General features: G+C 41.6%; 2 protein-coding genes across 6 annotated transcripts in view; one reads left to right on the top strand and one right to left on the bottom strand.

Annotated features, from left to right (window-relative positions):
• The window catches only part of ANKIB1 (ankyrin repeat and IBR domain containing 1), a 165,118-nt gene extending 154,822 nt beyond the window's left edge, over window positions 1–10,296 (bottom strand). The window contains exon 1 of the mRNA XM_011963243.1: window positions 9,960–10,296. The gene's annotated coding sequence lies outside the window, so the exon portion shown is untranslated. The remainder of the gene's footprint in view (window positions 1–9,959) is intronic.
• A 65-nt stretch (window positions 10,297–10,361) lies between these two features.
• KRIT1 (KRIT1, ankyrin repeat containing) overlaps window positions 10,362–11,175 on the top strand; it is a 53,550-nt gene continuing 52,736 nt past the window's right edge. The window contains exons 1-2 of one of the 5 annotated variants that reach the window (XM_011963241.1): window positions 10,362–10,569; window positions 10,881–11,047. Coding sequence is in view for 1 of the 5 variants with exons in the window: in XM_011963238.1 (XP_011818628.1) it covers window positions 10,906–11,047 (142 nt within the window). In the remaining 4 variants the exon portion in view is untranslated. Of the gene's footprint in view, window positions 11,048–11,175 lie in introns of all 5 variants that reach the window. The other 4 variants (XM_011963238.1, XM_011963239.1, XM_011963242.1 and 1 more) reach the window with 4 other exon arrangements.

The raw sequence follows: 11,175 nt of genomic DNA, 5'->3' as shown, positions 1-11,175 counted from the left end.
AAAAAAAAAAAGCAAATCTGATCTTGTCCAATTGCATTTTAAAACCTTCTTAAGGTTCCCAGCTGTAATGAAAAGTCCCTGCTAAGACCAGCATTCATCTCTTCACAGTCTATCACTTATAACTCAGTTCCGCCCACTAAACTACTAAAGCTCGTGGAATTTGCTTCCTCCTCCCTACCAGCAACTCCCGAAAAGGGTAACTCCTACTAGTCATTCAAGTATCAGCTTAAAAGTTGTTTTCTCTATCAAGTTCCATGATAATAGCTCCCCATCTCTCAACTAACTTCAAAGTCCTTCCTCCATAACTTGATACTACATTCAACTCACCATCTACAACTATAATTCAATGTTTATCTGCTTCCTGAGTTATCTGGTAAACTCTCTAAGGATGAGGATCATACCATACTCAGTTTTATATCCATTGTTTAACATAGTTACTGACACACAGAACACCCTGAATAAATATTACTTATTGAATATAATGCTGAAGTCCCATGTTCCCAACATTTCCAATTTGAGAATGTAATCACGTGTATTTCCTTGTTTGCTTATAAATAACTTTAAAACATGAAAGCCCAATAGGTTAAAAAAAAAAATTCTGGGGCTTTATCCTGAAGACACATTTATTATGGCACAGAAAGCAAAATCAGCACTATTTTTTTCAAAGAACAGAAAAAATATATTTCATAAGAACTTGTTATTCTGGGGGAAGGAAGGGAGCTGCTTTATCTTGGCCTCATCCTCAGAAGTTACAGTCACCAAACTGGATATGATTCTCAGTTAAAACAAGCAGAGCCACGGATAGCAAAGGAATATAAAGAAACTACTGCTCAGTCTGGAATGCCATCTGAAGACCACGAGGTGACAAGCCTGGATGACTAAACAGAAAGACAAATGAACCTGCATTCCTGATAGTACTGTGGAACCACTATATCAGCTCTGGACAGTCTACCTCTAATTTCTCATTACTTGAGGAAAATAATCCCCCTTGTTTATTTATATGACCATTTTTTTGATTTCTGTGGCCGCTGAACATGATTCCTGTTTGATGAGAAAGTCAGAAGAAAGTTCAGGAAAAAGTTTGTTTAACCTAGCGAGGAGAGAGAGATTCTCAAGACAGGAACATCAAAAAGTCTTAAAAAGACAGATATAGATGATTGTATTAGTCCATTTTCACACTGGTGATAAAGACATACCCAAGACAGGGAAGAAAAGGAGATTTAATTGACCTACAGTTCCACATGGCTGGGGCCTCACAATCATGGCAGAAGGCAAGGAGGAGCAAGTCACATCTTACATGGATGGCAGCAGGCAAAGAGAAGAGAGCTTGTGAAGGAAAACTCCCCTTTTTAAAACCATCAGATCTTGTGCAACTTATTCACTACCACGAGAACAGCATGGGAAAGACCTGCCCCCATGCTATGATTCAATTACCTCCCACTGGGTCCCTCCTACAACATGTGGGAATTTAAGATGAGATTTGGGTGGCGACATAGCCAAACCATATCAATGATTACGTGAAATGCCAAAAGAAAAATTTACAGTAAGTGATACCATAAACTAAAACAAAAGCAAACTAACAAAACTTATTTGTAAATTAAGTTAAAGGATGATATCCATAATAAGGATATCGAAGAACACCAACATATTAGTAAGGGAAAAAAATCCAACAGGAAAAAATGAGTAAAGATATGAATAAGCAATTCGCAGAACTGAAAATCAAAATGCCCAACAAATACATTGAAAGACGGCTAGCCTCACAAGCAGTTAGGGAAATGCACCACAGGAAACTTTTTTTTAAAACTCATTTTATTATAAAAGAAAAGCATTCAGTGACAGTCAGTTGATAGAGGAAATAATTACTCTCAGACATTAATGGTGACAATACGAATTGTGTCAATATTTCTGAAAAATAATTTAGCATTAAGTATTAAAATAAAATTGGTATATACTATGCACAAAGATATTAATTACATATTATTCATAATAGAATACTAGAGACAATCCGTACGTCCAAAATGAACACAGTTAAGGTTTCAGGTATCTACTGCTACAGAACAAACCATCCCAAACTTAGTATCTCAAAACAGTATGCTATTTTTCACAACACTGTAGGTTGCCTAGCAGTTTCTCTGCTGTTTTCATCTCTGGTTCCTGTGCGTTCGGCTAAAGGGTCAGCTGGGCTACTAGGTGCTAGATAACCCACTTTCACACCTGCTGGTTGGTGCTTGCTGCTACCTGGGGTATCTCGGTTCTCCGGCAAGACACATCTACTGCTTCCATACACTAAACCAGCTTCCTCACTTTCAGCTGCAAGAAGGTATTCCTTGAAGCCTCGTTAGGAGTTGGTTCCAGAACTCACAGATCACTTCTATCATATTCATTCATCAAAGTAAGTCATGAGGCCAGCCAAGACTTAAGAAAGAGACGGAGAAATAGATTCTTTTTTTTTTTTTGAGACAGAGTCTCGCTCTGTCGCCCAGGCTGGAGTGCAGTGGTGTGATCTCGGCTCACTGAAACAGATTCTACCTCTAGACAGAAAAAGCAAAGGCACACTGCAAAGAAGAATGACTACCAAAACAGGAGAAATTTATGACTGTTAAACATTCTACCACTGGTAGGCAGGTGTAGGTGTGTATGTGTGTGTCTGGATGTATATACATACTCACATGCACAATGAAATACTATGTAAGTTGTTAAAAAGAATGGAAAGGTATTCAAGATAAGTAAAAAAAAGAAAAAGGTGTAGAATATTTAATATAGTATGTTACCATTTGTGTGTGGGGAAACTATGTGTATATTCTATCACATATATGTATGCTATGATTGTAAATTCTTGAAATAGATTTAAAAATTAACTATTAGAACATGTAAAGGTGTCCACAAGCTAGCTGACGATGCATGGCAATGAGGTCATGTTGGGAAGACTAAAAGTGCAGGCTAATTAGCCTAGAGGCGAGGACAATGGGTGTTGTGTGGAAACAGAGAGCTGCACAGAGTCATAGGCTCAGTGAAGGGTTGTGGATCCACAGACGCAAAAGCCAGCAGGCCCAGCAGTTAATGATGCATGTTAGTAGGGGTAGATGAAGGTGGGAGATGGTCCACATGGCAAGGAGAATGGTAGCCTACTGGGCAAATAAGTAAAACAACTGGGGAAATGATAAATATATTGAGCCTAATGTGAAGCCTAGTTTCTTATTGCCAGAAAAGGCATTCAAAAACACTTAAAGGGAGAAAGCTAGGAAAAACCCTGGGGTGTTGGACTACAATTGAAACTACAGGAACAACTTTATGATTCTGTAATATGTACACACAGGTACAGAACTAATTACGTATGTGTGTATGAGTGTGTGTTTTCTGTATGTGTGTATATAAACCATATACAAGTGTCCTAATTCTGTCTTCTATGACGGCTTGGAAGCAATTGCTTCCAGTCATTGCTGCCAGTAGCAATGAGCAAACTAAGCCCCCAAATCTTTGTCTTAAATACCATCTTTCAAGAAAAAAAAAAAAAAAAACCCAAACAAACAACCCACAAGAAAACAAAAACAGAGCTCCTTGGAGAAATGGCTGATTCCAAGGCTCTGGAATCTACTTTGTCTACTCTAGTAGACAAAGCACAAGATGAACCAGAAACAGCTTGTTCTGACAGAAAGTCCTAAGGAAATGCACAATGAATGAGATAGGGACATGATATACGGGCAGAGGAGCCAGCTTGAAGAGGCTACCACTGGCTGAATCAGGACTACCTTAAAAAGCAAAATAAATAATAATAGCAACAAATCAGAACACATTTAACAAAATCAAAATCCATGAGTCTTTACTGCTTTAATTTTAATAAATGAGAGAGAAAGAGGTGAAACCCTGTATCTACTAAAAATACAAAAATTAGCTGGGAGTGGTGACGGGTGCCTGTAATCTCAGCTACTCAGGAGGCTGAGGCAGGAGAATTGCCTGAACCTGGGAGGTGGAGGTTGCAGTGAGCCAAGATCACACAGCACTGCACTCCAGCCTGGGCAGCAGAGCAAGACTCTGTCTCAAAAAAAAAAAAAAAAAGTAGTACCTTATGACATAATACCAACTAATATGTACAGAAGAAACAACAAAAATAAAAAAAAATTATTTGGCAATCATCATAAAAGTGGTTAATTCAGGTGGGAGTCACTAATGACACCCACCAAAGCTAATGAGTGGAGGGTTGATGAGAAACACGATACTAGCATAATTTTGGAATGTATCTCCACAAACACTAATCAATCACAAAGGGCACAAACATCATCTTGCCAATATCACTATTAGTGGCATGATTTTACATAGTATGCCTCTAGATGCAACACACTGAGAAGGGCACAGCAGCATTTCTGTGGTATTACTGCCAGGAATGCATGACCTGATTGGAGTCATGAGGAAATACCATACAGATCTAGGATGAGGGTCACCACACAGAATACAGGGCATATACTTACTAAAACTATCAAGGACATGAAAGATGGAAAACTGAGGCTGAAGAACTATGAACAGACATAATAACTAACTGTAAAATGTATTCCTGGATAGGATCCTGTGCCAGAAAAGAAAGAGATACTGTTGGAATAGTAGATGAAATTTGTATAGATTCTTTGGACTAGATAGCAGTGTTGTATCCATGTTGATTTTCTTCTTTGGACGGTAGTATGTTGGCTGTATAAAAGAGCGCTTATTTTTAAGAAACAGACGTTGTAGTGTTTAGGGGTGATGTGATACCATTTTGGCAGTTTGCTCCAAAAGGTTCAGAAAAAGACTGTAATGAGTATGTATGTATGTATGGAGACACAGAGACAGAGGGCAGGCAATGTAAGTAAGCAAAATATTAACAATAGGAGAAATCTGGGTGAAGGGGATATAAGAGTTCTTTGTACTGTTCTGGTATTTTTTCTTTAAATTTGAAATTGTTTCAAAATGATTTTTTCATCTGAAAATAAAGATGTGATATAGAACATCTAGTGATAGAGCAAATGTGAATCACCTATTGCCTAAGGCCAAGAAACAGAATGAAAACCTTGACTGAATATGTTGATTTACATACTTTCCTTTACCATACTCTGAAGGGACGCATTAACAAGAAGGGCAATGTTTTTATGACTATTTGGAGAACTAAGAGCATCTCAATGAACTCTCCCTTCTCTTCATGGATTTTAAAAGAGTATTTTACAGCTCAGTGAGGAAAGGAATCTTGACTTACTCATCTTTGTAGTCCCAGCACCTAGCCCATTTATAACTTAGTCATTGTTAATGTCCTTGAACAGGAATTCTACCTCCAATATTATTTCAACGAGAAAAATATAGTGATTTGAGTAGCAAGGACTTTGCTACACTGCAAGGGAAGGACTGTCTATGTTAAGTTAAAATTGTATGTCAGACTGAAGACAGAAAAATATCAAGGATTAACTTTCTTAGGAACTCAAGTATTAAATATCTGCTCTAAAGTCCTAAACACAGAAGAGCGCATAACCAGTAGTAAAAATCATTATCCTAAGAATAGCAAACTGCTAACAGTTTTTGGTTAAAAAATAATGATAGAATCAAATGTTTAGGATAAACATAAGGCTTTTGGAGAAAAGAGTTGACAGTGGAAAACCATGTTTTAAAAAATGCTGAGTGTCTGAAAAATTATTAGACTGAACCATATCAAACTGCTGATAAAGCATATATCCTACCAATAATGAGTATGATAATTTTCAAATCTGAAAGAATACACTTTCATTGCAGAAACTAATACTCTCCAAGGCCCTTAGTTGCCAAAATTAAACTCAAAAATTTTTAAAGCTGAATAGATTTCACATGGCTCAATACTCTACCCTTCCTGGAGAATACACACATTTCTAGTACATCTTAAAAGCTTGTGGTTCCATTGCTGAACTAGAGGGAAAAATAGGTAAACATGCGTGAAGATCTGTTACAGTTAACCATAATGAACTTTAGAATTATGTCTTTTCAAAAGTTTAAACAACGACTGAAAACTAATTTTGATAGTATATAATTATCTGCTTTATTTATTTATTTTTAGGCAGAGTTTTGCTCTTGTTGCCCAGGCTGGAGTGCAGTGGCGTGATCTCGGCTCACTGCAACCTCCACCTCCCAGGTTCAAGCGATTCTCCTGCCTCAGCCTTCCGAGTGGCTGGGATTACAGGCATGTGCCACCATGCTCGGCCAATTTTGCATTTTTGGTAGATATGGGGATTCTCTATGTTGGTCAGGCTGGTACTGAACTCCTGAACTTATGTGATCTGCCTGCCTCAACCTCCCAAAGTTATGGGATTATAGGCGTGAGCCACCAAGCCCAGCCAAAGTATCTGCTTTAGAACGCAAAATATACTAGTACCTTATGAAATTAGGATTTTTCTATTCAAAGCAATATTAGAGAATGAAAAACTGTTAATGACTATATGACAGCTTCTCCCCTTTAAGGACTGTAAGTCAAATCTTTTCGAGACTAATACAAGGAAAAAAAAAAATCCAGTAATACTATACACCAGATTCTGTATCACTTTTTATTATTATTATTAGTTTAGTTTATTTGTGTGTGGGGGGTCTTTAAATGGAGATAAAATATATTTTGGGACTGTTCTAAGGATTAAATGAGATAATGTATGTAAAGCACCTAGCACGGTGACTGGCATAAATTAGGCACTCAGTAAATGGCATCTATCGTGCTTATTCTTATTTATTTATTTATTTATTTATTTTTTTGAGATGGAGTCTCACCCTGTTACCCAGGCTGGAGTGCAATGGCGAGATCTCAGTTCACAGCAACCTCCGCCTCCCAGGTTCAAGCGATTCTCCTGCCTCCGCCTCCCAAGTAGCTGGGATTACAGGGGTGTGTCACCAAGCCCAGCCAGTTTTTTGTATCTTTACTAAAGAGACAGGGTTTCACCATGTTGGCCAGGCTGGTCTCGATCTCCTGACCTCATGATCTGCCCACCTTGGCCTCCCAAAGTGCTGGGATTACAGGCATGCACCACAGTGCCTGCTTGCACATTCTTACACAGAGAATATGAAACAATCTAGAAACAGGGTCAAGTGGCTTAAAAACCTGTAAGAGAAGCCAATAAAGGCAAGTGAATAGAAATCACAGTCAAATATCTAGCCTGGTAACCTCAATGAGGAAAGGAACCTTGAATAATTTACCCTTGTAGTTCCAGAACCTAATGAAGTGCTTGGCACACACAGTAGATGCTCAATAAAAGTTTATGGAAATGAAATAGACATGAAAGTATCTAGAAGACCAGGTGCAGTGGCTGACGCCTGTAATCCCAACACTCTGGGAGGCCAACGCAGGGGGATCACCTGAGTTCAAGAGTTCGAGACCAGTCTGGCCAACATGGTGAAACCTCGTCTCTACTAAAAATACAAGAATTCGCTAGGTGTGGTCCCGGGCACCTATAGTCCCAGCTACTCGGGAGGCTGAGGCAGGAGAATCACTTGACCCTGGGAGGCGGAGGTTGCACTGAGCTAAGATCACATCACTGCACTGCAGCCTTAGCGACAGAGTGAGACTGCATCTCAAAAGAAAGAAAAGAAAAGAAAAGAAAAGAAAAGAAAAGAAAAGAAAAGAAAAAGAGAGAGAGAGAGAATCTGGAAAAGAAAGAGGAAGTCTGAAGTTGTCTGAAAAATAAACTGAGAATCCACAAATTACCATTCCCCCTAAGGAAGCCACTTTGAAAAGTAAATTAAAAACCTAAGCATTATTAGATCAATGTATAAAAAGTCCCCCCAGACTGGTCTCTTTAATAGTGACTTAGTCCACTCCCAAATCCTTTTTGGCAAATGTGTCAAATATTTGAAGGAAATATTGTAAAACTTAATCTAAATAAATGTTATATGCATCCTCAAAGGGGGAAAAATTATCCAAAGCATTGAGGAATCTTTTCCAACTTCATTTCAAGGACATTCAGATTAACTTAATTCATAGTTCTTCCATTTACTTATATATGAAAATGAGCTTGCACTTTTATCTACAAGCAAGCTGTAAAGACACATATTTCACTTTCACAAGTTTGAGTGCACACTCCAGAAAAGAAAGAGGAAAGAAAACCCACTCTTTGAGAAGTGGGCAGTGCCATATGAGTACAAAAGAGTGGCTAACAAAACTTCCCTCCCATGTTTCAGGAGTCACCTACCTGTTAGAGCCCTTGTTTACAGCACAGTCTGGACAGTTTCAGACTCCTTACATATTGAAAACTCAAAATTCTCGGTGTAGTGGTCAAGGGAACAGTGAAATAGGAAAACATGGTCCTATCTTCCCCATCCTACCCCAAGTAAAAGAGAGAATCAACAACATTTTTTCTAAGACTTCTCCAAGATAGCGCCCATCACCTCACTAGAGCACCCTACTCTTATTCAGAAACTGAACAATTTTACAGAAAGCAAAAGCCACACCCTTAATAATACACTCAACTCTGTACAGTGCTTGGCTTCTGCGCTAAGTACATTTCCAGAGAGAGAGTTGGAACTACATCTGCAGAGTCTACTTCAAATTAAAATCTGTGAACAGTGAGAAGTTACAAATCAGATAATAGCCCAAAATTAACTGCTGAAAGGAGGTTGGGGGGAAAAATCATTAAATACATCCATCTTTCTTAATGAAATAACAATGTTTTTCAGCAATACAAAACACTAAAGCTACCAGCCTACTCTACACAGTAGTTTGCAGAATAACAACCTGCAGTACACAGTAAAACTATTCTTAAATCATCGTTTGCTTCCTATGGTGCTCTGAAAAGTAGCAAATGCATAAAGTCATATAAGAGCTATTGACCAATCACTGACAGCATTAAAATTATTTTTAAATCTAATTTCTGGAAAGTTCTGCAGTAGCGGTTTAAAAAGCAAATCGAATTCTAACGAGAAAAAACGTCTAGTTCAAAACTCTGAAAATGCACTGAAGACATTCACAGTTTAAGAAGCAGGAAGGTCATAGGCACCAATGTGTGTAACATCTGTGAGTGGCTGATACAAAAAAAGATTTCTCTGGAATTAAGAATTCAAAATAATTATCAAATACAATCTAATATGATCTTTAAAAGTCTCTTGTCTCAAAAGCAACAAAGCAAAAGCTTGTAACAAAGCAAAAGCTTCCAATACAAAGATTTTTACACCTTACACATACCCACATACTTCACAAATTAAGAAACAGATGAAAATTAAAACACTAAAATTTAAAGTCATCTAAAATACACTACTTGAAACAGCAGACTCTTATCTTTACATTTATCTATCAGCTCTACCAGTAAAGCGCTTCTGAAATGGTCATTTCAATACAAGATTGTTCGATATGCCATTCTGCGTGAATCGAGCTTCGGAGACTAATTCTCAAAATCTCCTCAGGAGATGCTTTATTACAGCTCTATTGTCAATTTCCTGCGACTCAAACAGCTACGTACAGAAAACAGCTCATACATAGGGAGAACAATCAGAATACACGGGAGCGCTCCATTCTTTTCTTTTGGTGGCAGAAGCTGCAAAAATAAAGGTTCACTGGAGCCATCTGCACCTATCCCCACCCATCACAGCCCTGCAGAGCACTTTTACCCATCCGCTTCTCAAGACTGTCTCTAACCCCCGAGGTCAGCAGAACCCGTGGCTTTCCACGTCTCAAAGGATGAGGGGGTGGGAGGGAGGCTGCGAGGAAGGACACAGATCCTTTGAGGACAGAGGGACAAGGAGATGCATCCAGATGGGGAGGATGGGACGCGTCACGAAAACCCGGAGGCTTGCAAATTCGCTGGGAGAAAAGCCCTGTGGGCGGAGAATACTGCCTGTTCAGGGATGGGGACAGACAGAGGGATAATGCTCCAAAACAGGAGACAGGCACACTCCTAGTAGATCCAGGAGGGTGTGAACTAGATAGCTCTGAACTCGGAGCCACAAACGGATAGAGGCAGCCTCAAACAGATTCGTACCGCGAAGCTGAGACTTACGGTTACTTCTCCCGCTGAGGGTAAGGGTCGGTGGACCCAGCAACTCCGCAGTTTCGCCTCGGCCGCCCCTGCTTCTACAGCCGAGCTGGTGACCTTAGGTACCCTGCCGGCCCCACCCACCCGGACTGGTGCCCCTTCCTCGCCGGCCCGGGTGAACCCGTCAGGAGGAGGCTGATGTGGCCCAGGGTGCGCACTAGCGGCCCGCGGGAAGCGCTGCGTGAGCCGAAGGCGCCAGCGGCGAGGCTCAGACTGGGCGGGCGCCCCCCATCCCTCTTCGGCCGCTGCGCCGCCTCACTCGGGGGAGGGGAAGAGGGGGCGGTGGCTCTTGCCTCCGCCTCGCGGTCAAGTCTGGCTCATGTTCCAGCCTTGCGCGCGCGCGCAGCCCCGGCCGCCCTCTTCCCCTCCCCCGCCTCCGGCTCCGACTCAGCCGCTGGCACCCCCGCCGCCACCACCCTAGTCTCCGAGTTGCCTGCCACCAGCCCCTGAGAGACTGCAGGTCCAGCTAAAAGCAGCAGGAACGGCAGCAGCCCGGCCGCCGACCCGGAAGCTCTTCCACCGCCAACCGCGAGGCTGCGAAGGGTGTGAACCCGGAAGGGATTTCGTAGCTACGGTAGCGGCTGGGTGGAAAGCTAAGGCCTTTGAAGACCTGGGCCCCCATAGTTTCGGGAGAGGGTGAAGGGTGAATGGTGCTGAGGTGCGAGGAGAGGGAAGAACAGTAAAGAGCAGGTGGGCAAGAGGGTCTGCGACTCCGGAGACCTCAGCTTTTGGGGTGCCGGGTGGGGAGCGCGGGGGACGGCTCAGGACGGCTTTCTTTTGGCGACTGAGGGTTTTTCTGTCACAGGAAGCTGGGCCGGGCCGCTGTGCCTGGGAGGAGGGAAGGAGGAATGAGAAAGCGGTGACGGTCCCTGACCCCCTCGCCAGGTGACTGTCCCACCCATTTAGTTGAATGCAGCGGCCGGAGAGGCACTCGCGGCAGGCCGTACGGGTGGGACCTCTCGGTGTCCTTCGGGAAACAGGAGGAGCAAGTTCGACTCCAGCGAGGGAAAACAGGTGGGAGACTGAACCATCTCCACATCTAGTTGCCCCAGGCGAGGAGTTTATTTTTCACACGTAGTTACAGAGAAACCAAAGCCACTTTTTGGGTGGAAACTCTTTGAACAAAGAGGCTTATATTTTTCCCCGGTAGTGGATGGACGTTGATGGGTGGTGGCGCAGG

The sequence above is a fragment of the Colobus angolensis genome, unplaced genomic scaffold (assembly GCF_000951035.1).
Source record: "Colobus angolensis palliatus isolate OR3802 unplaced genomic scaffold, Cang.pa_1.0 Scaffold605, whole genome shotgun sequence".
NCBI classification, from domain to species: domain Eukaryota; kingdom Metazoa; phylum Chordata; class Mammalia; order Primates; family Cercopithecidae; genus Colobus; species Colobus angolensis.
Note: the sequence above shows the minus strand (reverse complement) of the source record. Positions and strands in the feature narration are given on the sequence as shown.